This window comes from Lagopus leucura, unplaced genomic scaffold, assembly GCF_019238085.1.
Source record: "Lagopus leucura isolate 7727_CA_CO unplaced genomic scaffold, USGS_WTPT01 Super-Scaffold_100002, whole genome shotgun sequence".
Lineage (NCBI taxonomy): Eukaryota > Metazoa > Chordata > Aves > Galliformes > Phasianidae > Lagopus > Lagopus leucura.
This window is the reverse complement of record NW_024962263.1, coordinates 19,772,343-19,798,840: the sequence shown is the minus strand read 5'-3', so window position 1 is coordinate 19,798,840 and position 26,498 is coordinate 19,772,343. Positions and strand designations below refer to the sequence as shown.

Here is a 26,498-nt window from a genome sequence, read left to right as displayed (position 1 = left end):
TGGGCTTTCAGAACATTAAGCATCTGCTCTGTAAATACTACCTTCAGAGATCCACTGGGATTGTACTGCAGACTGCAAACCCTGTCATATTCAGTGCACGAGGGTCTCAGACTGCACAAAATCCTTTTTTTCTCATTACACAGCTTCTTTTCCTCCAAACTCCTTAAGCTTCGCTGCAGATTTCACTGTTTTACTCCGATAACTCCAAGAGGTACTGTCAGGGAGCTAATGAAAAGCAAGAATGGAGTGCTAACGAGGGGGGAAAGCCCAGGAACTGATCTTGTAATTCTGCTTTGAAACAAAAATACAAAGCAAGATGAAGTCCATCGAGGCAACTGTTGCCTTTTAATCTTATAGCTTTTTGCTTTGTTTTCCTTTTGAATGAAGATTTGAAAGAGCTAAAATTGTTCATAAAAGCTACTAACCACAGAGGCAGGCGGAGCATCATTGAACTGGATGTTCCCAACACATGACTTGAGGCATTTGTGTGACATTCACCCCTTGGCACGGTTACTTCTGCGTGCTGCTGGACATCACCAGCCAAACCAGTCCAAATTAGAGTATTTCAGCAAAGTCAATGAGCCAGTAAAATATTATGCAGAATAATGGAGGATTTATTTATTTTCTCTGCTTGAATGATTTCCCCTTAATAGCTGCAGCTGTCACAGACAGGCATATATACGGGCTTGGAAGTTCAGGAGCCTGCATGCTAGAATGTCTTGCTTCAGTGGGCACAAGGGAATGCAAGCTGTGATCCACCTCTGCTCATACAAACTGCAGGAGGCAAAACTTGTTAAAAAAAAAAAAAGTTATTTTTCTATGCCATTTCCTTTTGTTGTTTGCTAGAGTCATCGAAGGGCTTATTTTATTTTCTTTTAAATTTGATCTCCTAATAGGGCTGGTGTTAAGGAACAAAATGACATTTTGGGCTACCATACTCAGCTGTGGGCGCTACTCCCATCATGAAATGCCAAAGAGAACAAGGTGCTACAGGCTGCAGCACAAGTGCACAGCACCAGGGTACCACCATTGTTAGAACAGGTGGAATTTTAAATTACACAGTGCCTGGTCTGCTCGGTGGCCTCTTATGTACACATGATCTTGCTGTTGGGACATGATAAGTGTTGTAGGTGGAATGACTGCAGTTTCTGACACTATTTTCCTCTATACGTGACCCAGAGTAACTGATGTATGAGCATATTGCTTTGGCTGTAATCTCACCCACAGCACCTCAGCTATTCCTAATGACTGTGCTGGGATTGCTTATTGGAGCTATGCCACTGTACAGAAAAGAAAAAAAAAAAAAAAAGAAAGGATGAATGGTAGGGCCAAAAGACCAAGACATTTGAAATAAAGCTACTAAGACATACGGCTGATTTCTGTGTTTAACTACCTAGTAACAAAGAATTTGAACAGCTGGCCTATTAATTCAAAAATTGGCACTTTCCTGCAAGCACTTAAACACCCAAATCCATTCAGCTTTCTGAAAAACACCTGCCCTCAGGAGAGCACTCTGTGATGTAGACCACAACCGATACAGGTGCCCAGGCTACGGGGCAAGGTGAGATGCTGCATTAGATAGCTCTTGGTTGCTCCTTGCTAGAGAATGATGTAGTCTCAGCTGAGTCTACCAGTCCTCTCTCTATGCTCTGTAAGTAGGGCCAGGCAAACATGGGACTGTGCTGATCCTACACTCCATTATTTTCTGCCAGAGGCTGTGTTGCAGTTAGAACCACATTCACTTCACTGCAGGAAGAGGCAGGGACAAACCAAAGCTCGACATGCCCAATTCTGCAGCTAGGTGGACAAGTACACAGACAAAAATAGACTGTACCATGAACTATAGGGCTTCTAATGAGACCTGTTAGCAATTCTCTATAAAGCATTCAAGGATGACAGAAAGAACCCTGCATCTTACAACTCACTTCTCTGTGGGACAGAGAGCCTTCTGCCAGTGGGGAAAAAAAGATGTAGCTAGCAATTGTCCTCTGTTAAAGAAGAAAAAAGACCATGCCATTCACCAGGCACTTTTGTGTGGGATCAGCTTACCGTACACTGTTTGAATAAAAACAACAGCCCGTGTTTATTCTTAGTCTATGGCCAAATGAGGGTAATTCCAGTAGGTACAGCTTACAACTTCGTGAAAAAAATACTGAAACTATTCCTCATCTTCTGTACTTTGAAAGTACACACTTCATCAAGAGTAGATTAGTTAAAATACAGTGACTTGAACAACAGGGAGTATTGAAACATGACAATTGCAGAGAATTAAGGAGACTAGGTATGACTGCATCCATTATTGATGTCAGAAAATATCAGGAGTTCAGAACATTTCAATAAATATTACACCAAAATATTCAGTGCCACATGCCATAAGCAGACACATAGCTGCCCCACCCATTAACGTACGAGTGGAGTTCAGTGAAGCAGAACTGTGTGAGATCAAAGGCAGATCTTGCCCAGGAAATCCAGATTGCTTTCACGGCTGTAAAGAGCAGAAATGTAAGGGTGGAAAGTACCCATGCCAGAAAAAAAAGAAGCCAAGATGTGTATAGATGACTACAGAGACCTTGCCAAGTCGTTAACAGGCATTGGCTGGGATGGGAAACACAAAATTGTTTTTGCACAGTGGGATTTGGTTGAGGGGGAGCAAAGTAAGAAGGCAAATTGGCCTCGAGGTTTACAAGCATGCCTTCTTTCCTGGCTTAAAAGAAACTGAAATAACAGAGGCGAGGACACTGAACTCAGGCCTCAGCTAGTGTTTAGAGCTGCACTTTCATCAGCTGCAGAGCCTGATACTAGCGTGCTGCACAAGCAGAGACCCTTTCTGCAGCACTTTAAAAGATAAGCCACAGCATGCATGCTGAGACTTCGTTTTTCCTCCCAGCTTCCCAGAAAATGGGTCCGCAGCTGAGTGACAGCCAACCCTGCAGCATTCTTCTTAGGTGTCTGAGGTGCTTGGGTTAGTCTTTTGTTGTACAAATGCAGCTTCTATTCATCTAGCAACTACTGACTGAGCCACTCAGCTTTGTAAACTTCCAGTGAAGTCTTCCAGGTATGCGTCAAAAGCCCTCATTGAACTGGCAGAATAGCTTTATAACACTAGTTTTTGTCACTGCTGATTTTGTCTCCCAAGTTACTGTTGGTAATTCCACCCAAACCTGATTCATGAAGATCCTTCAGGTAAGGAATGTTAAGATGGGAGGTCATCTGAAAATGTGAACGTGTGCTTCTGTGCCCTGGAACATGTGGACTTTTGTTTGCTAATGCATGACATAGGAATAGCAAGCCTCCCATTTTCACACATAGGATTAGGTAATTTATCCTGCAAATGTTCTGCAAGTTTCCAATACAAGTGTTATAAATGATGCAAAGTATATCTCAGTGTTGGACACCTTTTTCTTGCATCAGAGAACTGTACAAATGCATACTGTGTAATACAACAAATATTTGTGTGGTAAAGTTGCTATTTAAAAGTTGGTTTCCTGATCTCTTTTCACTTTTGGGACAATTCATATAATATCACAGTGGGAAGTGCTGACTGCTTTCAGAGGAGAGTGATTCTCGTTCCCTTCCAGGCTCAGCCAGCATCTATTATTCTATTTTTAGTGTTGTACCATGGGCATGTTGAAATCTTTAACACCAAACTGGTTACAGGTCTCCTGTTCCTGCTGATGGCATTCCTGAAGCTCTTGGCTGCTGCATCTTACTAGGGGTAGTATGGGAGGTAGTGGGTGAGACAGCAGACATTTCTTTTGGATCAGATTGCTGAAAAAAGATTATTTGGCTTGCTCTGACACATGAGGCACCATCAGCTTGCCATCTCAGCTACTCAGGTTCTGTCAGCTGCAGGGATTCAGGACAGTCTGGTGACTTATATTCCAGCTATGGCTGCTTACCTCTAACCTCTTGCCTATTGTGGGTCAGAACAGTATAACCTCACCTGAAGTGCAGTTTTTCACCTGCAGCTTTATACAGACAGCACACAGCAAGGTAACCAAACCCCTGAGCAGACAAAGCCCATTAGCACAGTTCCAATAGATTTAAAAAAAAAAAAAAAAACAAACAAAAAACCCTCCTAAAAGCTGTAGCAAGGATTCTCACTCTGATGCCCCTCAAGCACCAGATGTTACTTGGGCAACAGTCCAACTCTTTTACATTTGAGGTCCTCCAGCTTGTGGAAACCAATTATGGATCAATAACACACTCTTAAAGCAAGTGCTCACTTGAAACAGATCTTTACTTGTTGATTTGCAAATTCAGTGTGGTAAGTTGTTAGGATGCTGTACTCATCTGACTCTTCTGCATCTCCGCTACTCGCATCCCATCAACTCTTCGCTCTGCCCTTCCAGATAATACACGTTTTCCCTTCTAGAACTGCTCTGTCTTTTAGATACCTTATACTTACAACAGAAGACCTACTCCCAAAAAGGAGATGGCAGATGTACTGTAGGAGCTTCAACAGTTCTTTCATTGTGCTGATTTACCCTGCAATGCTTGATGCAGCATCAAGACCACTTCAATGCGCAGTTAATTACAGGACAAGCAGCAGAACATCCAACCTTCCCCAAACTGAAATACCTTTCCTATGCTCTTCCCACCACTGATACACCAGCTTGAAAAGGGATAACCCCCTCCCTTTGGGAACAGCACGCCCACAACGATACCATGAAATTCTTGCCTCAGAGTGCCCACTACATTTGCAGTCTGTCTCAAGTCTAGTTGCCCCTAGACTTCATTCTCTTCTCATTCTGCCAGTAAGAGCCAGAAAGCACAAGGTCAGATCAGGAGAGTACAAGTGGAAGGCTATGGCACAGCTGGAAATCTAGTTCTTTCTGTGGCAAGGAACAAAAAGCTGCTCTCAGCTATCCATTGTACAATTTTCAGGCTAGGCAGCTGACCAAACAAGTAGTAATACTATGAAGCACATTTAATAAAAAATGTTCTCAGACATTTTGACAAAGCTGGAGTACCTGCAACTGCAGCCTGTTGCTGAATACTGCAGATAATCTGCATACTTGTTCCTACTGTCCTTTACTAACAGTGCTCTCCCTGGACCTAAATGAAGATATTACTTGTGTTGAACTTTGCTCCCTTGCTCTATCAGTACTCTGTGTGAATGTATTCATACTACACTTCCTTTTCATAGTAAATGCAAGACTGGAAAAGGCTACCCTATGCCCTCTGCTGGTTTTCCAAGGCACCTGTTTTCATCTTGGAATTAAACAGAGCTACTACCCTCCTCCTTCAATGTATCAGTATGTTTTCCTGTTATTGCTCCATTTTATTCTAAGTGACAATAGGAAGTACAGAACAGAGCCACAGGCAGATACATTACAGACTGCCTATTTCATCTTCCCTGTGACTTGGCAAACAACCACCGTTTCTCACATTGCATACCCTTCCAAACCAGACTGTTGAGGGCACTCAGATCCCCATCCTTTCCTAAGCAACGGGATGCTGGGGATGAATCTGCACCGACAACAGCACTTTCCTCTGGTTGCCCGTTCACATTAAGGAGGGCAGCAAAATCTACGTGCCTTCAGCCTGAACCTTGTGGACTCAAAGTTGTGTATCATCTCATCAGTTGTCCCATTATTTCTGCCTACCCTCCTCAATACACACATCAAAGGCATCAGCAACCACACTAAGCTACGCTTAGTACAACTACCTATGAGGCAAAAGCCTCATACTTAATGCAAGCTTCAGATATTCTATAAGCTACACGAGTACTGCTCTGATGCTGAAATCATGTCAATCAAAGCCACTGCAAGGGAGTGCAGAAAAATCTTAAAGTGTGGAAGCAATCTGACTGTAAACAGCTGCAGCTAACATGATGAACGGACATAGCAATTTTCTAGTGGCATACACTTAACAACGTAGGGGCTTCATGAGCTAGCCAACAGTCTGTGTGTAATTGCCCACCTCTTCACAAGAACTTGGTAAGGTCACTGAAGCCTTTAATATCTACAACACCAGGATCAGTGCTAGCACCAAAGCCTGAGCTCTTTAACAAGCAAGTTTTCTCTACGCTGGTCTATAACAGGTCATTTGCTCAAGTGGCAAAGAACGGTTCTGGCAAGAAGAACGCCCCATTTCACCCAGTATATATCTCAAGTCACTTTACTTCAGCAAGATCATAAGAAACAGAAGTACTCAATGGGAAAAACAGAAGCTGATATCAGTATTAACGACAGTTTTTATTAGGAAATTTTTAACAAATCCTCAGAAGTTCAGATTGACATTCACCTGCACGTTATGGTAATTCTGAGCAGTTTTTAGGTAACAAAAATTCCTGAACTTCAATGTAAACCAATTGCACCGTAAGTTATTAATCAAGCCTTGAGCTGGAGCATTAAGCAAGTAAAGTCAACTTCCAGACGCAAAATTCATCGTGCAATTGTGTTCTCCATAAGTGTATTTCTTCAAATAATTATCACTCAACCTTCCCAGAATCTCTGCTCTCAAATTTTCACCTTGCTGGTGCCGGACAGAAGTCCCAAAGACCCAGCTAGTCAATGTCTAGCACAACAAATACATACTTTTAATACACTGACTCTTTGAGGATCTTATTCTGGCCTCAATTGTTTCACAGAACTGGAAACTCAAGATATTCATACAAATGACAATGTCAGCTGCCCTACAGAAAGGTATTTCACAAAGAATGGGCAGCAAGATGGGATGCACACATCCTCGTTCATTGTGGTTATTACTCTGCCATATATTTCATTAAATACACTTTAAGTTAGGTGAACCATCATTTCAACAGAAGAGAGGCATCCTGCAAGACATCCTCTCATAGACAGGGAAACATGCCAGCACTCTGACACCTGTTACAAACCGAGTCCAGTTTAATAACAGAATCCGCAGGTCAGAAACACCAAACCCCCCTTCCCAAAATCTGTTGCAGGCAGTTCTTCGGGGTACTCAAAATCTAACTTGTGGCCGGAAATGCATCTGCTTTGTAGCATTGTTACTCATTCCCATCTTGAGCATCCACTTGGACTTCATCCTCTGCAAGTACTGCATATCACGCTTCTGAGCAAAGACTGCCCCTTCAGGGAGGAAGGAGAAGAGAAAGACAGATACGCATTTGCAGGGTTACTACTTACAAAGACAGGTTAGAGTTCTGCAATTAAGTCAGCACGTTTTCTCCCCATACTGGCAAGGTTTTTTTCATTTTTTCTGCCAAAACCTCAACACGTCACTTACCTGTCTGGCTTGTCCAGCCCAAAGCTCTGTATTGCTGCAACACCCGACCCACTGCTTTCTTATTTTTAGAAACAGCCACCGTTCTTGACAGACCAAACCGCTGCTTGTAGTATCTCATTAAAGAACGATGACCCACTCTCGCACCTATTCAAAGGAGGAAAGATTAAGCATAATGATGCTGCTTCCGACAAATGATCATCAAGAGTATTACGAAAACTGTGTGAAGGACAAATGCTGTGCTACCTGAAGGGAGGATCAGCTCCATGGTGTCATCATCGTATTCCAATTCTCTCTCAGCTGGGAGCTCTGCAGGCACCTCCATGTCTTGCCCTTCGTTGTGATCAGGGTAACTGCTCCTGGGGAGCAGCAGTAGTGTATGTTTTATATGTGGCAAGAAGCCACAGTTATCCACACCCAATACACAAAAGATCCACCACCCACAACTACAGCAAGTCCCAAGTACTGTCATATTTCATCAACCATGGTTTGAGTGTTCTATCCAGTAATATCATCTCCTGAACAGAGGCTGATGACAGTCATCCCTTCCTCCACAAAGTTCTACAGTCCAGTATGGCTCTGTTACTACATGCTTAACAGCTCTTTATTCTGAAAAGCCACCAGTTCTGCACAACTGATGAATGGGAGCACTTCACCACAACAGAGGCCGTTTCTGACCAAAATGATCACAGCTGAGGAGAACCAAAAGTAGTTCAACAAGAGGCCTCTACACCATAACAATCCTGTTCAAATCCAACTGCTTAAAAGAAAAAAATCCTGAGTATGTTGTAAGCCCAAAATCTACCTAAAAGGTAACAGAAATTGCATTTATATCCTTTTATGATCTTTTTTGATCTTTGAAATCTAAACAGTAACAACAAATATACAGAACAGAATTGAAAATATATTTTCATGTAGGCATTAATATGCCTACAGCAGACAGAAGAATCAATCACATTGTTAAACTAATCTAGAAAGGTGGCAAAGCACCAACACAAACTAAGCATCTAAATCAGGAACAGGACTAAATTTTAAATATTAGTAGGAGATTCTGATGAAAAGTTCAACTGAAAAGCGTCCTTACCTAAAATCATAGAAGTCTGCGAATTCCAAAGCTGCATCTCCATCTGTGAAGAGCTTACAGTGGCTTTTATCATTCATGTGAGCCTGTACTGCTTCCGTAGAGTAGAAGGACTTTCCCTTTTCATTGCACCAGATGCAGATTTTCCCAACACCAATTTTCTCTCCTGCAGAAAAAAAAGTGACACTTATTAGTCTGAACAGAGCCTGTCTACTCAGTAATTAACAGCTCTGTGATGTAAACTTCCCAGCTTGAAGGCAGGAAGACAGAGGAAGAGCCTTGAGTCCTTCATTTCCTGCTGTTCCTACGCCTAGATCATATGGCATAAGGGACAAAGCCTTAACATTGAAAGAATTCATATGACAAGGTATGGATCACCATGTATTCTCAATAAAACATTTCATACCTCCAATACATCCTTCTATGCAATACTTCCAAACTAATTTATTCTCATCAAGACTTCAAGGAAGACATTTTCTGCACAGCTTTTAGCTTTTACTCACTGGTACTGTCAATGGATGAGTCATTTACAACTCACTAGATATTCAGAACCTCCCCCAGTACAAAACAGTTCAAATGCACACTTCAGCAATTGAGTTGCATCCTCAGTTTTGTGTTAGCTGAAAAACATCTTCAGCATTAGAACACCATATAAGACCTACAGGGTCTTACCACATGCTTGCACAGTAGTTTTCCTCTCACCCTCCCTAGCAAACCCTATAACAAAAAGCTAAACTAGACAGCCTCTTGATGTGCAAGAAAAAAAAAATAAAATCCAAACAAGCAATGTCCAAACACACTTTAAGCTGTATCCAAGCAAAAATAAGCAGTAAGTCTTTAATTACCCCAGTTAAAATCAGAGGATATTTACAGGCATACCCAAGTACTTTATTAGTCCTCTGAGATCCACAAGGTACTCTATGTCTGGAATGAAGAAACTGTGAACTTTTGTCATATGGGCCACATTCTTCGTGAGAGTTCTGGAATGGTGGGAACAGAACAAGCAGTCTGTGACCGGTATGGCCCCAATGGCACAAGTGCTTTCAGCTTCTGCTTGCTTCTCCTCCTCTTCTCCCACGCCTTCCATCTCTTCTTCAGAGCCGAAGTCTTCATCAGAATCCATGTCTTCCCAGCCTTTGAAATGGAAGGTTAAGAAATATTTATTTACTTATTTCTTCCAAGCACGGTAGTTACCAATTAAGTTAAAAATGAGTTGTAATTGAACATACTGTTCTCTACTCTTTCCAGGAAGTGCCACATGCTTATTTCCAGGCACAAGATTATATCACTGCCAGTAAAACATTTCCTTTTGTAAAAACATACAGCAAAACTCAAGACTGCTCATAAAGAAGTTTTTTGTCCCTCCATTTTCTCAACAATTAATGCTTTACTGCAGTTTCAAAGCCTTACATTTGATTTGCTACAGCACAAGAACACGTGCATGCCTCATTAAAAACAATACAGCTCTGTCACAAACATAAAAATGTCATTTCCAGCAGCGACTTAGCAGCAAATACCTCCCATTCACACATCCATCCTTAACAAAAAGAGAGCTACCAGAATTACCCAGGATTTACTAACAAGTTGACATGCTTGCAGAACTACTGCCATGCTCAATACAGACTACAAGCAACTGCAGATTCCCCAGAGGTTCAAAGATCATCAGGAAGGGCTTGAATTCCCCATAGTAGTACTATTTCTTAACTTCTTTATTTTGACCTTTTGTAAATGCACAAAGCCACTGCCAAATATGACAGATATTTACAACCACCAGGAGAAGAGTATGCTTCAGCTACATTCCAATACTGAAGCTGGAATAGCATGCTCCCACTGCATTCACTCCTGTCCACAACTACTGACACAGTTTAATCATCTCATTCTAATGCTGTAATAGATGCATTTGCAAGCTGCACTGCAAACTACAGCACTGGCAGCGTCCAGGTTAGAACTACCCTTTTTCCTGGGAGTTTTGCAGCTCTGCTTATTTCAGTTGCCTGCCTTCCAGGCTGGCCTCAGCAGAGCTGTACACACAGGTGGGGAGGGTGAGGGAGCAGAAGGGGCAGTAGGGGTGACATTTCCTCAGCTATTTTTATTATAGATACCAATGTGCTGAGAAGCTGTGCCACCCCGCGACAGGCTAAGGAGCAAATTTCCTCCTCTGATCTTGATGGGCAGTGAAGAACAAAACCTGCACTCCAAGCCGCCTTCAACAGAGCAGGAAAGTGAACCATAGTACAAAAGCAATAAACAGCACTAGATTTTTTTTCAGTTTTAGGGTAACCTGTGTTAGCCCTGGAATTCTCCTGGAACTTTACACAGAAGATGGTGCTCGTATTGTTAACAGCCTTTACATTCAGCCTTCACATGCATTAGTGTCTTGTGTGGCTGGTTCTTCAGACACTGCAATAAAGAGCCTCTGCCTGCAAGCGTGAACTGACCTGAAACGCTCTGTTAAAATGAAAACTTAACAGGAAGGTCTTCTGTGATGAAAACAGCCACAGGAAATGAAAAGCAGCTTTTGCACAAAACAAACAGCTCCACAGCTTACCCCAAGCTATCCACTGACAGCATGCTTACCGCCTTACCTTCTTCCGAATCCTCTTCTTCCTCTGCTTCCTGTTTTGCCAGCTTCTTTGCTTGCTGTTCAAACCATTGCAGCCGCGGAGGCTTCTCAGTTCGTTCTTTACTGTGCAATGGACTGGCGCTTTCCATAGGAACTGGAGAGCCGCTTGCATGGTTAGGAGGTAAGGGTGCCTTCTTTGGAGATGAGGATGGCTGAGCTCTGATGGCTTGCTGTATAGCTGCATTCATTTCATCTTTGTCTACACTCTCCACGGCAAGCCCCTTTTCCAGGTTCTTCTCATTTAATATTTTCACCTTCTTGCTGATGGCTTGAACAGCTTTCTTCTCCAGCTCCAGGTGCTTCTTGGACTTCAAGTGATTCTCATAGGCGTTGAAGGTGGAGAATCTCTTGCTGCAAACCGTGCAGTAGGTGGCAGTGACTTTGTCCTGCTCCTCAGCCACAGCCCTTTGTGCTAAGACTCTCTCCTGGAAGTTCTCAGCGGTGACAGGAGGCATGTCAGCAACCTTGCGCTTCAGGTTGTAGCGGTGCCAGTCGGTTTTGTAATGGGCACGCTGGATGTCAGCGTCCTTGAAAGCCACACGGCAAGTGATGCATGTGTAGGTGGCCATTACTGGAAAGCTAAAAAAGAAAAAAAATAAATAAAATCACACCAATAAACAACAACAACAAAATCAACCCGACATCACCTGGATGGCACCCAAGTAAGGCAGCGTAAGAGATATCGTGCCATTTGCTAACATTGGTGATAACTGTGCCTATGAGGAGGATCAGGTAGTTATCAGAGATTTCTGGTACCACAGTGGCACTGGAGCAGCCCAGCTCTGGACTCAGCACACGCTGCGCTTGCCAGGGCTCAGACAGATCAAAAATAGGGCTTTCTGCCCTAAAAGCAGTACTTTGACAGCCCTTCTTTCTTTAAGTGAAAAGTTCCTATCGAGCTTGCAATCCATTACCTACAGGCTTTTGAAGAGACTTGCAATTACTTTATAGTAAACAGAAAAGGGAAATCCTGCTTTGACACTGGTTTTCCACTTCCCACAGCCTTCACAGAATGTCTCGGTTGGAAGGGACCTCAAGGATCATGAAGCTCCAACCCTCCCGCCCCTGCCACATGCAGGGCCACCAACCTCCACATGTAATACTAGACCAGACTGCCCAGAGCCCCTTCCAACCTGGCCCTGAACACCTCCACGGATGGGGCATCCACAACCTCTCTGGGCAGCCTGTTCCAGCACCTCACCACTCTCTTGGTAAAGAACTTCTGCTTGACAGAAGAAAAAATTATTACTTTTAAAAATAAAAAGCTTTCAAGCTATCCTGGAGTGGTGTGTGCACTGTTCACAACATTCTTTGTCCTGCAGAGCCATCAGTTTGGAGACCACGAGGGCAGAGACTTCCAACTTCTGTTCTTCTCCCTAAACCTATGCACCCCCTTCCTTTTCAGTACTTTGTGACACGTAAGAGAAAAAATGATGGAATCTCTTGAACACGGTAAAAGAAGCAAACAGCCAAGCAATGTGTTCACATTGGAGACTGCCAAAGCTACTCCACATAGTTAATCTGAGAAACAAAAGAATTGGCGTGTGAGGAGGAGAGGGGTCTGACAGCAGGGAGAAGAACAGCAGCTGCCAAAAGGGAGACTCCTCAGTGACGGACAAGTGAATGGAGAGCTGCTGTCTGAAACAGCAGTTTTCAAGAAGCGGATTCCTACTTGATTGCTGACAAACATATTGTCTGCCGCTGAAGGACCCCAACCTCCGGAGCACCTCCCTCCCCCACCTACACGTATACCCGTATTTTACTGCCATAAACGGGGTGACGCAGAGCCACGCTTGCCGGGGTGACCGCCTCCCTTCGGAAGGCCGGGGATGGACCCGGTCCTGCTCTCGCCAGGCGGGTACGAGGCAATAAGGCCCGGCTGCCATTCGGTTCAGCGTTCGAACCAGCAGCGTCAGCACAGCTGAAACGCGGAAGAGAAACGGAAAAAAAAAAAAAAAAAAAAAAAGAGCCGAGAGCCTTGGCGGCTCTGGGAGCCGACTCAGGTCCGACCCGCAGCGAGCAGCGACCGCAGCAGCCCGACTCCGGCTCGGGATCCGCTTGGCTGTGCCAGCTCTCGCCTCCTCCCCAGCCAGGGCGGACCGTGCCCCGCGGCAGCCCGCCACCCCCGTCCCGGAGCACGCACCTGCCGCCCAGAGACACGAGAGACCCGCACAGCGTGCCGGCTGACCCGAAGGCGTGGAGCCGCAGCCGCCGCGCCGCGCAGGAAGTCCGAGCTGCGGGCCGGCCGCTTCCGTCCGGCAGGGCCCCGCCCCGCCTCCTCTGGCTCCCCCTGCCGGCGTGGAGGCCGGCCCCAAGCGCGCCGCCCCGGGGAAATAACGCCACATCAGCAATCGGTGGCCGAGAGCTGAGATCAACGTTTATTCAGAGTGACCCGACACACCGCCAAGCGCTGGTTCACATCAGGGAAAGGAAAGGAATAAACAAAGTGCGGCAAAAAGTCGACTGAAGGCTTTTCTCACCATCTTTTTTTTTTTTTTTTTTTTTTTCCTATCTTGAGAACAGACATACAATTAGATATAATGAAAGATAAAAACTAACACGTATTTATTAAATGGTCTTACAAACAATCAGTATAATAATTCCATGTTTACAAAATAGTAACCAAGCTAGGTAAAGTGCTGTGAAGTACTGTAAATACAGACGATTTGTAACGCTCCGGTTTCTGGTTCCCCACTACGGAGGTGCTGCTCACAGGGTGCCGTGCACCGGAGTGCTGCCAACACACACTGGGACTGCGGGGGAAGTGTGCACAGAGTGCTGAGATGGAGTCTGGAAAAGCGCAAACCAAACCAGAGAACAGGAGCGGTTTGTGATCCGATCGCTTCGGGCCAAATGAGTTCCCCTGCTGTGCTGCTTTCAGCAGGAGAGCCGTGGGTCAGTGCCCAGCGGGGCCAGCAGGACAGCGCGTGGTGCAGAGAGGTGCTCACGCCCTGCACTTCACGTGCTTTAAGCCCTGTTTCAATGCTGACAGCCCAGCCTGATACTGAGGTGTAGGAACACGTGGGTAGGTTTTCAAGTGGGGTTCGGGCTCCGCGTGAGCAAATCCCACGGCATCGAACTCAGTGTGAGCTTGCCTCCATGCTCCACAGCCTGACTGTGCTGGCGTTGGCCTGGAAAGCACCCAAAAGCCGGCCTTTAGCATCACAAACACAGGCTTCAAAGCCACACACCTCCTCGTGCTCACTGGACCTTCTCTCTGCCCTTGTATTTCATTTTGGAAGATGAGAAGACGATGGCAAAGGTTAGCAAGGAGACAAGTTGAACCATGGGCAGTTGGTGTGACAAGAGTTGTACAAAATGGCTATGTTGTGGCTGCTGCTAGAATACAGCTTAATGAAGGCTTCTGAAGTTATTTCCAACTAAATAGGATGGAAGGGCTTATGGAAGAGAGATATATTTCCTTTGCATTCTGCTATCCAACTCTTGTGGAATGTACTGTGCAGAGAGTTTCCTACAGCCCTTGTTTGGGAGCAGAGACATTCCACAGAAAATAAAAATCTTTCCTCTACTTCAGAAGGGATATCACATGCTACAAGATGATCTCCTTCCCATTACACAGTTCTTAGGGGCTTGCATAAAAAATACTATATAATCAACTACCATGAGAACAGATAAATTCCAGACACTCAAATAAGCAACAATGTCCCTAATCTTTAATGATTTGCTTGCAAAGTTTTGCTATTAGTTTCTGTAAGAAAATTGAGACTCGCACTTCAGTGGAGAAAAACTGATCTGTGTTGAAACCAGAAAATGGATCATTTACAAAAAGTCCAATAAACTCCTCCAACGGCTTATCCTCCTTGATCTAATTTATTCTCCTAGAAGAGAGCCCAGCGTTGGGTACTTTCACGACCACAAGTATTCTTCATAAAATGACAGTAAAGTGCACGCTGTTGCAATGCCATCGCTGACAGCCACTCTCACCCACCCACTCCAGCCAAGCTTACAAAGGACTGCTGCCTCCCCAGCCTCCCCTGTCCTGCAGCCTGTCATTTCCCAGGGCACCAGCACCCCTGTTCAGAGAGCACACCTTGTCTAGGAGCTCCGCAAAGTTCCATCAGCATCCTGGAAGTTGTAGGCTTCTCACTGTACCTACTGCCCTGTACACGCAGCAAGGACATAATGTTCTTGTCTAAGAAACATAAACGGCCTTTAAACTTTGTGATTTTCCAGAAAAAGCTTCCTTTGTTTCTATTTTTCCAAATGGGAAGGACAGGCTGAGGGAAGCTGAAAAGGAAACTGAACAATTAACAGTGTGAAAGCGACGTGGCCATGTTTTTTAAATAATTTTCAGAAACTCGCTTTTAATGGTAAGATGCTATAATTTTAAATTAGCAACTTGGGTGATCTATATCCAGCATCCACTTAATTCGAAATGCATTTGATAATGAAGGCACAGGCTCACTTTTTTACTGGTAAAAGACAGCAAACACGGTCAATATGCATTACTGACACAAAAGCACAAGTGACGATGAAGCTAGTGTCAAAAATTCTCAGCATCTTTCCTTTAGCTACAATCTGTTTGGCCATCTGCCTACCTTTTCACCTCAAGAAAAGAAAAAGTAATTAGAATGGAGTTAACTTCAAACACAGGTTTACCTACACATACACATTAGTAGAAATTGTTATACTCTGTTGCTGAACTTTCTGAGGGTCCTAGATGACAGTATTCGCCTCTTAAAATGCCAGCAAATGGAAAATCACTTCAGTAGTAGCAGCTGACATGGTCCCTCCACTTTGCTAACAGTTTATGTCACAGTAAAAAAATGAACTTTACTTCTTCCTATTTCTTTGATTACTGTTGTGTGGTATTACAACTTGATTTTGTTAAAGGTGAACGAAGAAGCCCTAGGAAAAGTTAAACGAGTAACCTTCTTAAGATCCCATGCCATTCACTGAGCACGTGTGGAGTTTAAAATGGTCAATCACTGAAACAAGTTCATTTTTGTTTGAGTGTTTGTTTTAAATTACATGCCAGGAAAAAGACTCTGAGTGTCTTCCATAGCAAATCACTAAGTACTTTAAGTATCTCACAAGATCCAGCTTGTACAACTTTTGTTGAAAGTGATGGCAGTTGTTACAGGGAAAAACAAATCCAAATGAACAAACAAAACAGAAACAAACCCCACAACATTTGGAATTATGCAAGTGGCAGCTAAAAAAGCCCTTCTCTTCACCTCTAACTTTTTTATCTTCCCTAGTCCAAACAATAACAATCCCACCTGCTCCCCAAAAGACTGTTCAGATTACACAGTAACTCATCTATAAAAATGTATTGGCTGACTTTACACAGGCAATACTGCCAAGGGCCAGACTCTGAAGGAACACAGCAGGTGGTCAGTCACATAGCGTGCCACTTCACAACTCTACAAGCCTAAAACAGCAAAGAATGTGGAAATGCATCACCATATCCAATATAACTCAAAGTTTTTTAAGTGTTAAATCAAGTTCTCCAATAGTGCTGCACACACATTTAAACCAGACTTCTTCTGGTTAATGCATTCTTAGGTAGGAGATACACAATACATATCAGTAACTGCAGGGATTCGTACTTCCTGCCATGACTGAAGGAGGTGAGATTTAGTTAATCTCACTGCAATCCTCTGATAACTCATCCTTGCTGTGTTAACCATTACTTGTATTACATGGTTGGCAACTATGAGTAAATCAATTGCCAATGTTGAAAGTTTGGCTCAGGACCCCAAAATGCATGTTTGGCATAAGGTAAAAAAACCTCTCCCCCAATCCTTTCGAATAGCTGACCTCCGACACACATCTGCGACCGAACAGTGGATAGATAATTCATTTCCATGCTATTACAGTGAGGTATAACTACCAGAAACATTAAACTATCAGTATCAGCTGATATTTATCCAGTTAATTCACTCTGCATAAGGGAAATTATTACAACACATCTAAAGTGATAGTTAAAGCTTACAGCTCAGAATTTTCCTTTTTTTGCATTTGATTTTGTGTGTGTTTTATGTTTCATTTCCTTTATGTCACCAGCTGCAATTCCCAGGTTAATGATTTCCAAGCAGATGTGAAAGGAAGCCCGAAGACTTCTTTTTTTCCTGGGATTCTGCTTCTTGGCCTTGTGAAAGTCCCAGTTCTTTCTCAATCTGCTCAAGCTCAGACTGGTCGAGCAGTTCAAAATCATCGGCTTCCTCGGTGTCTGTCTCCTCACTCAGGCTGGGCACCGCGCGTGAGGGAGCTGGCTGCACAGACTGCAGCTGGTCTTTGATGGCAGCAGACACCGCGGCGGCGATGACATCCCCAGCAATACCGCTCATTAAATTAAAGGTTTGGTCACTGGTCAAAGGCAAGGAGAGCCCTGCGGTGGACGGTCTCTCTTTACTCTGTCTGGAAGAATGCTCCGCCTTTACAGACATTTGTTCTTTCTTTCTGTTTTGCTGGATGGGCATACCGATGCTCGAGTCATCGTCGTCATTTGTTCCTGCACCATTTTCTAAAGAAGGGAATTCTGAGAGATCTCTAGCGAAAGCTTCTTCGTGATCACTAGGTCGGTCAAAATCTATCACAGGATTAACAGAGGGAAACTGTTAGCAAACAAGAAAGGCTTCCCCCAGAATGCAGCCGTATTTAAAAATGCAATTTGTAAATTTTCCTTTGAATACATTTATTATTCCATAATCTTCTGTAGTGTTAACATAGTGGAACTTTATCTTACATCTAAAATAAAATAACAACCTACTTTGTACTGCCTGATATCAACCTGACTTTGAATCTGAATTCGTACCGTGTGAGGAAATCATTCTAATCCCATTAAAAATGATTAAAATGTAAAACAAAGGAACAAAAAAAATAAACCAAGCACTTAGCTATATTGCATTTCCCATTTCAGTGAGCCCACAACATTAAAATTTTCTGCCCAAAGTCATTTTGCAATATTTATGCGGAGATTTGGAAAACTGCTTGAGAACAACTCCTTTCAGTATTGTTTGAAGAAAATACCATTTTAAAGTGATATCTGGCTGTATATGAAAGAACCCATGCAAATGTTCATCACAGCCAGTTCTAAATACAACAAACACCTAAAGTCCTCGCTATTACAATGTAACAAGTTTTTAAAGTCTTCTTCTTCAAATACATGTAAATTACAATATGTGTAAATTACAAATTTACAAATTAGAAATTACAGATTTTCAATAATTCTTTTAAAAGTGTAATAAAATTTTAATAGAATGTTTAAACAAAGATGAAAAAACAATGTAAAGGCTTAATTCATAGTTTTTCACTTTCATGTCCAGTGCTTGTGCTAAGTAGGGAACAGAAAAATGGAAACTACAGGTGACCGGTATAGTTTCATGTATTCAAGTGGATAAAAGCAGAGTGCAAACTAGTAAAAAATTAGATTTTAATGACTGCTTTAATGGCATGTTTTTAGAAATCTGTAAAGCATACTGACTACAATGCATGGCTTGTGGAATACACCTGAATGAGCATAAAGGAATACTTTGGGCTAGTACTACTAGGCAGTGTTTGAATGAGAAAGCAAACAATATTCAATTTGAACTTACTTTCTATGAAAACAAGCAATATGAGCTTTCATAAGGGCTAAGGAAGCGAATCCTAAAGCTCTGATACATCATTTTCTTCATTTCCTTTTGGAAAAAGAGGCTGGAAAGGTGATGAGGAAGGGCTATGTAAAGTGGCAGCTCAAATGCAGAGAGCTTTGAGAAGAAATGTGCCAGTCCTTGGATTCATCCAATCTGGTCTCCTGCTTGTGTGTATGTCCAGTTTGCTGAAGTGCTCCGCAGGGCAGAAGAGTGGATGTTTTTTATTTCTCGCTTAGCAAGGCCTTTAACATGCTCTCCCACACTTCCTTACAGCATAATTGGCGAGTGAACTGGGTAGGTGAACTGCTTGGTGCATGGAAAATTGGCTCAACCGCAAGGCTTACGGAGCTGTGATTAGTGACACAAAATCCAACTGGATGCCAATTAGTGGTAGTGCCTCCGAAAGGCACTGCAGCCAACACTGTTCAAAGTTTTTATTAATGATGTGGATGATGGGTTGGAGTGCACTCTTGAGCAAATCGATGGACAGAAAGAACTGGTCTGGGGCAGATGCAATTAATATTCTGGAGGTGAGAAACCTCATCAGGTTGGAGAAATGAATGGGCTGAAAGGGAATGTTATGAAGTCCGGAAATGTGCAGTCTTGCAACTGGGATGGAATAACCAATGCAGCAGTACTAGCTGGGGGCAATGAGACAGACAGCAGCTTTGAAGACATTCCAATTTACAAGTTTATGATCATGCAATGCAGGCCATTTACAACTGGAAATATTAACAAAATAATTTACATTATTAATTTGGCCTTTATAATGGGGCTATGTAATATCATTTGCCATTTTCAGTGAACTTCTTAGAAGAAAGGTGCAAGATCAGCAGAGCAACAAATCTGCACAAAGGTTTACACCAAACTACCGATGTTCTTGGCATTTATTCAGGCTTAGTACAACTGAATGCTTGGTCTGTAAAAAGCACGAGCTTCAAGTTCCAGACTAGATCAGGACAAATGCTTAAGGATCTCTTCCTAGTCTTGGTCTTAATGTCTCATTTAAGCTCATGACTGGATGTCTTTAACTGGCTGTTTAGCCATTCAAAGTATACACTTCTTTCCTAAAAGAACTGGTACTAACTTAAAATGTTTACTTGCTTAATAGGTCTGGTGGCAGAGATGTGGCACGTATTTGGATGCATCTGTTTTACTCACTGCTACTTATGTATTTAGATGCCTAGTGATGTACTTCATTATTTTTAAGATGAAGACAGCTCTTACAGAAGTTGTATCCAAAACAAACACTGGAATGAAATTTAAATTCAGTATTGAAAAACAAACAAATAAGCAAACAAATGAAAACAAACCAAAAAAGGCCGAACACTTCTGTGCCCAAATTCTCCAGTAGTTTTCAGGTAAGTTACAAGATTGTAATTTGCTGATAAAAGAGATGGAGCTGTTACATACCATCAGATGTGTCTGTCTGTGGGGAATAACCCTCGGATAAGTTAAAGGTCCCATTATCGGTCCAAGATACTTCTGATACATCTGTGTCAGACACTGACAGCTCTTTGGCAACAACTGCAGGACTAACCTACATATAAATTCAAACGTTCACACTACAGGAAGCCAATGTTTAGATACTGAAAGAGAAGTATCCTGCATATCACAGCACTATACATTGTCTCTTATTTAAGTTTAATGGTAGAAATATTAAAATAATACTACAGAAGACTTAGAGATGAACCATCCCTCTTCTTAATTCATGAATATATTCGGCTAAAGCACAGGAGATTCCAATTACTCATTAATGTAATATCTTACTGTAATGAAATCAAAGTAAGCTTGCAAATACAAAATATGCATAAAGAAACGCACTGAATGAAAACAAAAACATCTTCCACAAGGTATCTGAAACACAGTCAAATCTTAACTCCTTATCCTGTAAGAATTTATCAATGTTCAATTATGTCTGCTACAATTTTTTATCCCATTATATATATATTTGAGAATACTAAAACTCCTTCAAGGTGATCACTGTCAAAGTCAGGCTCTACACATAATCAATCCAATACTGTGCCAGAATTTCTAGAAATCTAATTGCCTTTTTAACAACTGATGTTCTGATTATAATGGAAAAGTTGTCTGCCATACATATTGAGAGAAAAAAAGAGGTATTAGACTGCTCTCTTACATACTTGGAAAAATATTTGTAGATAATATATTGATTTATAATATTATTGAAAACGATCTGACAAATGATTAAACAATTATCTGACAAATTATGTAGAGTTTCTATGCATTTCCCTTTTATATTTTAATTCTTAAAATTAGCTGCAATTTCACTTCTGCAAATACAAACAGCTTGCCTTTGCTATGAAAGTCTAGTTTAATCATTCTACAGCCAGTACAAAATAAACACACTGATCTAGATAGTAGTCTAGATATTATCTATACAGATTTTAAAAAGAAGATATGGCTGACTGAAAAAAGTCACCTTAGGACACAGGGCTGATATGTCTAATTCACTGTCATCTTCTGTGGCTTTTGTTTTTGCCGTTTCTGAAAGAAAAAAAGAAATTATCCTACTCATGACAATGGACTTCCAGACTGTGTGTGTGTTCTCTATCACACAATTTAGGTAGCACAGCAAACTTTCACCTACTGATATAGGTATCATTTATGTAATAAGCTATGGAGGTGAGAAAAAAGGCTGAGAAAAAGGACAGCTATCTATTAAAATATATTGTGCAGGCAGGAGAGAGAACGCTGCTCTGAAATGCATTCAAACACATTTATTTACCTGTATTATACTTCCTTCAGAAGCCTCTGTTGGGTCACGTTAACATAATGTGTCCTCAATAATATACATTTATTTTTTAAACTATGCTGCCAGTACAAGCTGCAATCGCAACATACTGTTAAAGCAGGCAGTGTAGTGACGCCAGCACATTACTTTACTTTTACCTGAAAACATACAGTTTTCTGGATAACTGCATGAAGTATTCATTCCTTTTTTATTTTATTTTTATTTTATTGTATTTTTTTTTTTTTTACACCCAGTTACTCTGCATTCATAACATTTCTTGCAAACATGCATACAAAGCATCCTGTGATGTTTGACAGAATGTTGCTCCTAGAAGATGAACAGAAACACAATTTTCACCTAATTTCCTCTCTGTCTGAGAATAATCTGCTGAATATTTTGAACTAATATAAGCCAGCAGCACTGGAAAGCACAGTCATGTTACTGTTGTTTGACTGTTTTTGCAACTTGCTGCTTCTTCTCTTGTGCCAGTACAAGGATGTGTGAACTCATGAACTGAAGCCAAGTGGTTAAGCAATGCAGGGAGCTTGCCTGGGTTAAATTAAATTCCAGGATGAGAGGCAGGAAAGAAGAACTCTAAACTGGCCCATTTTTCCAGCACTGGCTTATGAAATTTATGAAACAACAGCTTAATCGCTCTCTCTGCCAGATTCACTTAAAACTAGAACAAGGTGGAACAATGCATGAAAGAAACAATTCAATGCATTATTCCTTATTTCCAACAACTATTCCATTGTCTGTGAGAGAAACAAAAAATGCAGCTGGTTCATCTCACTGTGTTTAGGAACAGGAAATCATACAATTAACTGCTGTAAGAAATATATATTTTAAAGCAGATATGAAATCTACTGAGATAATGCTGACTAAAAAGTTTAGGCTACCTGCAAACAGTGACTACAACTATGAAGTTTTAACGATCAGAACCAATAAGCTTAAGACAACCTCATCCACTTAAAATATTTTTCCTGAAATTGCTTTACAACTTAAAATCCAAAGGTTTCTGAGGTTGTAAGGATTTCAAGTGAGATAGGTGAGATTTTATTTTAAGCTGACTTCTCCCTGGTCTGACTAAAAACTCTGAATAATTTCAAGCTAATGGCCTACTATAATTCTTAAATGCTTACTGAGTATTTGGGGAAGAAAACATCTCATTTTTCTCGTTGCTGCTGGGAGTAAAACAAGGCAGATACAGATGCTAGAACAGAGCTCAGTCTCTTAGTGAAAATCCTGTGATGTACAGTTTTGTGCTCTTGAGTGATTCTCTCTCCTGATGAGTTTGCCTTATCTGAATAGAAATAGACATTTCCTACTTTACATCAAGTAGGCTTTTTTTCTGAAAATCTACAAGCAGTACAGCTAATCACATATGAAGAGAACCATCAGTCCCGCCTTGCTTCCTTCCATTAGATCTTTTTTTCTTTTTTTTTTTTTTTTTTGTCACTATACTGAGATGCTTGACATATATTACCATTCATTAAGCTAATGACAGCCAGGTTCAAAGTAAGAAACACCTTTACATTTGGCTTCACAGGACAAGTCAAACTGTTTGCAAGGCGAACAAGGTGGCACATCTGCATACAGAAATGCATTATTTGGGACTGCACTTAATTACTCACCAGATCTCTCTTTTTTCTTCTGGTTGATGTATTCCATTATTCCAAAATCTAGTTTCATCAGAACAGACTTAACTTTGTTGCATAATTTCTGTCCAAATTCATTGCACTTGAGGAAGGGACATAAAAAGGCACACAATACTGTGATAAGGACAGAAAGAGAAAATGCACTGAAATATTGCTTTATAAAAAGTTAATAACTAAAGATTCAAAAATGCTTTGTATTATTAATTCTACACAATATAATTAATTTTGCATAAGATAGCCCACATTGAAATGCCTGTGTCTGACAAACTCTTAATAAGTCCATCTTCTGGGAGCCACTCCAACTCACCACAAAACAATACCACGGTATTCACACCAAATGACACCCTTCTTAGTTCCAGCAAGGGACAATTTACGATCACTATAACATTCATCATCATCTTGATTTAGTCTGATTTTGACATCCCTATCTGAGATGCATGGCTATGCAACATTATGGCAGAATCAACAAGCTGAAAAAACCTGTAAGCTGTCTTCCAAAGAGCAAATGATATTTGTCAGAATCTACATCTGTGTATGCACATATACATGTGTATATATGCATGTATGTGTAACTATCAATAAAACATAGTCTCGATACAGAGACCAAACAATGAACAAATCACATTCATAAACTGTGACTGGAAAAGAGACCATACTTACACAAGACATAGGAGAGGACAACTCCAGGAATGTAACTTCCCAAGACAGTGAAAAATGTACATACACTGCAGACTAGTAGGCAAAACTGACAAAGACATGAAAATTGGCCATTAGCATTTCCATTTTTATAAACATTTACATCATTTTGCAAAGAAAAATTCTCCAGAATGTTGCATTCCAAATGAATCTAGTATGCAGTGGAAAACAGAAGGTTTTTTTTTTTCTTTGTTTTTAATTAGGAAATGCATTAACACTTCTTGTGCAAATAAGCATAAAACAGTGCATTTTTTGCTAGTCAGAATGCATTTCCTTTTCTATGATAAAAAACATGGTATTTTTATTCACAAGCTCAGTAACCACTAAAATTATGAGAAATTATTTTGTCTTCATTACACAGAAATGGCTTAACAGTTAATATGCAAGAAACAAAACAAATTGCTAGGTCAATTTTACAATGCATGCATCCAAAAAAGCAAGAAATCCTTTTATAAATTGTACATTTCTGCTGTATTATTTCATACAACTGTTATGTTCTGATGCTTGCTGGTCACCCTAATACCCCATAATGACAAGACAGAGCTGAATTTTAAATACAAAATTTGAGATTCAGCCTCTCCTGTAACTGAGATATACATAGAATCATAGAATGGCCTGGGTTGAAAAGGATCATCTAGTTCCAGCCCCCCTGCCATGGGCAGGGTTGCCAACCACCAGACCAGGCTGCCCAGAGCCACATCCAGCCATCTTTCTGCAAAGCACAATATTGAGTACAGAACTGATCTGTTCAAAGTTTACAGTAAAAATTCATTTGCTTTAGAGTTGAACTGTAACAAAATTGCTCATTCAAAGAAATTTTGCACGTAGCTAATGTGCTTATAATTAAACTGCAAAATAGTGATACGGCTCAGAGAACAAAGTCTGGAAAAAGAAAGGAAAACATGCTGTTAAAATCAACTTTTAAAAATCAGGATTAGACCTATCTTAAAGATATAGCTACTCGATCACATTAATACAGGGCAAAATTATAGTACTGGGTATACCAATATTGCATTTTCTTACCTCAATATACTCCAACTTCTTTTAAACATCACCTCATCATCCTAACCACAGAATTTTTTTGCATGTGTTTTTGTAATTTATATACCTTTCAAATGTATTTGATCCTCCTGTTCACTGGTATTTTCAGTCTGAACTAATATTTTTGTGTAGTACTACGTGTTTCCAATTTCTTTATTATTAAGGGCTTTCATGAAGAATTTTGTAGCATTTTTAATTGTGATCAAAAGAGAAGAAAACAAATACCCTAATCTTCTCTTTCTACATTTTTATGATTAGCAATAAAAATGTAAAAGCAAAATCTACATTTTCACAATGCTATTGCTACTATCTGCTGTTACATTTATTTACTGTTTTCTTAGAAAAAGAGTGCTTTTTCACATTGGACTAGAACTACATAATCATCCTCTTCCCATTAGGAGAGAATAAACCCTGCTCTTGCTTGCTTCTTCATGAACTGCATTCTACAGCTCATTTTTTTCCAGAAAAAAAAGCATCAAATGCCTGAAGGTGTATAGAAGAAAAATTATCACAGTAAAATATGAAGAATTCTCTTTTATTATATAATACGTACGATACAGCCCTTACTGCAAACTACAATTATTTGGAAAAAAAAAACCCACACGTTTTTGAATGGTGCTGGATTGATTGATTGATTGATTGATTGCTTTTTATAAGCTTTATAAAATAGTCATGATTTAAATCTCCCTTCTACAGAATGACTGGTGAGGTTCCAGCAGCTGAATTAGTAGAACTTTATTGCTAAGCTTTACCATGGACACCTTTTCTCAGTGATCATCTATCTACCTGTGTTCTGCACACAGATAGCACTTAGAAGAAACTCATGATTGAATGTATCATAATATGCGTTTTGATCTCTTTCTCTGTGTTTTTTCCTTTTTTAAAATCTACCTCACCTTTGCATCCAACTGTATCAAATTATCACTTTTAACTTGCCAGTGCTTACCTTGCCAGGGTTTTGTTCCTTGAAGTGGGACATTTCTTGAAGAAATACAAATAAATTCATCAGTGCTTCTGAAAGGCACTGATTTATTCTGGGTCTGTAGTCTTGCCTGGAACTGATGACTTCCCAGCTGAGTAAAATGAACACAAGTACACAATAACTTTATTTGTAGCTCATATGAATACTGAAGTTGCCTGAAAATATGTGAAGCACTATTGACTTCCAAACTAACCATGTTGAAAAGATATAGCCTTCAGCTATCTAATGGATGCTGCAGGCTAAGTGTATTTTATACACACTTTTTCTTTATACGTTATACAAACTATAAGAGTCCATAAGAATTTTAGCTTTTCTCAGTAGGAAGTTATTCGATTGGTTGCTTTTGCCTAGCCCCTCTCCAGGAGGCACACACAGCCTACTGCTGTTGTGTCATACTTCATTAGCCGTGATTGATGTTCATTCTTGTTTATCTTTTATTGTATTTCGGAACATGAACTTGTTAATATTGCTCACTTCTTGGTATAAGGGAAGTTATGGAGATTTCCAAGTATTTGGACATATACTTTTTTATATATAATAATATATAATATAATATATAATATAAAATATATAAATTAATAAATAATAAATAAATAAATAAAAAATAAATAAAAAATAAATAAATATAAATATAAAATATATAATAAATATATAATAATTATACTATATTTTTGTGAGGCACTCTCAAAAGAGTTCACATACAACAGCACTGCTATCTGTAGTCTGCTGAGCCTCACGGCCCAGTTATTTTGGAGTTTTGTTCCCAAAAATGACAGACTTATTGGCATTTTCATTTACTTAATGCCTAGCATTTTTCAGAAGATAGATGGATCCCTACCAACACAGGCTTCT

The 26,498-nt window shown here is 40.7% G+C and overlaps 2 protein-coding genes across 4 annotated transcripts in view; both read right to left on the bottom strand.

The window, feature by feature from the left end:
* Positions 1-6,181: 6,181 nt before the first annotated feature.
* Positions 6,182-11,517, bottom strand: ZNF622 (zinc finger protein 622). The gene is made up of 6 exons (XM_042869337.1): positions 10,876-11,517; positions 9,170-9,424; positions 8,294-8,456; positions 7,456-7,568; positions 7,213-7,356; positions 6,182-7,055 (listed from the first exon to the last, which is right to left on the bottom strand). Exons 1-6 carry the CDS (start codon positions 11,480-11,482, stop codon positions 6,928-6,930), a joined length of 1,410 nt encoding a protein of 469 aa, XP_042725271.1. The 5' UTR covers positions 11,483-11,517; the 3' UTR covers positions 6,182-6,927.
* Positions 11,518-13,270: 1,753 nt separating this feature from the next.
* RETREG1 (reticulophagy regulator 1) overlaps positions 13,271-26,498 on the bottom strand; it is a 60,521-nt gene continuing 47,293 nt past the window's right edge. For all 3 annotated transcript variants that reach the window (XM_042869123.1, XM_042869125.1, XM_042869124.1), the window contains 6 exons: positions 25,611-25,737; positions 23,588-23,672; positions 22,904-23,041; positions 20,958-21,022; positions 19,928-20,054; positions 13,271-17,469 (listed from right to left, as the gene is read on the bottom strand). In XM_042869123.1, coding sequence (XP_042725057.1) covers positions 16,958-17,469; positions 19,928-20,054; positions 20,958-21,022; positions 22,904-23,041; positions 23,588-23,672; positions 25,611-25,737 — 1,054 coding nt within the window. In that variant the 3' untranslated portion in view covers positions 13,271-16,957. The remainder of the gene's footprint in view (positions 17,470-19,927; positions 20,055-20,957; positions 21,023-22,903; positions 23,042-23,587; positions 23,673-25,610; positions 25,738-26,498) is intronic.

Bases quoted from the DNA above. Each gene is read 5' to 3' on its own strand.
- ZNF622 (XM_042869337.1), bottom strand. From the start codon at position 11,482: ATGGCCACCTACACATGCATCACTTGCCGTGTGGCTTTCAAGGACGCT. The intron at 8,457-9,169 runs GTATGCCTGTAA...TTTTTTCTGCAG, and splicing joins AGGACTAATAAAGTACTTGG to GAGAGAAAATTGGTGTTGGG. The intron at 7,357-7,455 runs GTAGCACAGCAT...TCCTTTGAATAG, and splicing joins GGAGCTGATCCTCCCTTCAG to GTGCGAGAGTGGGTCATCGT.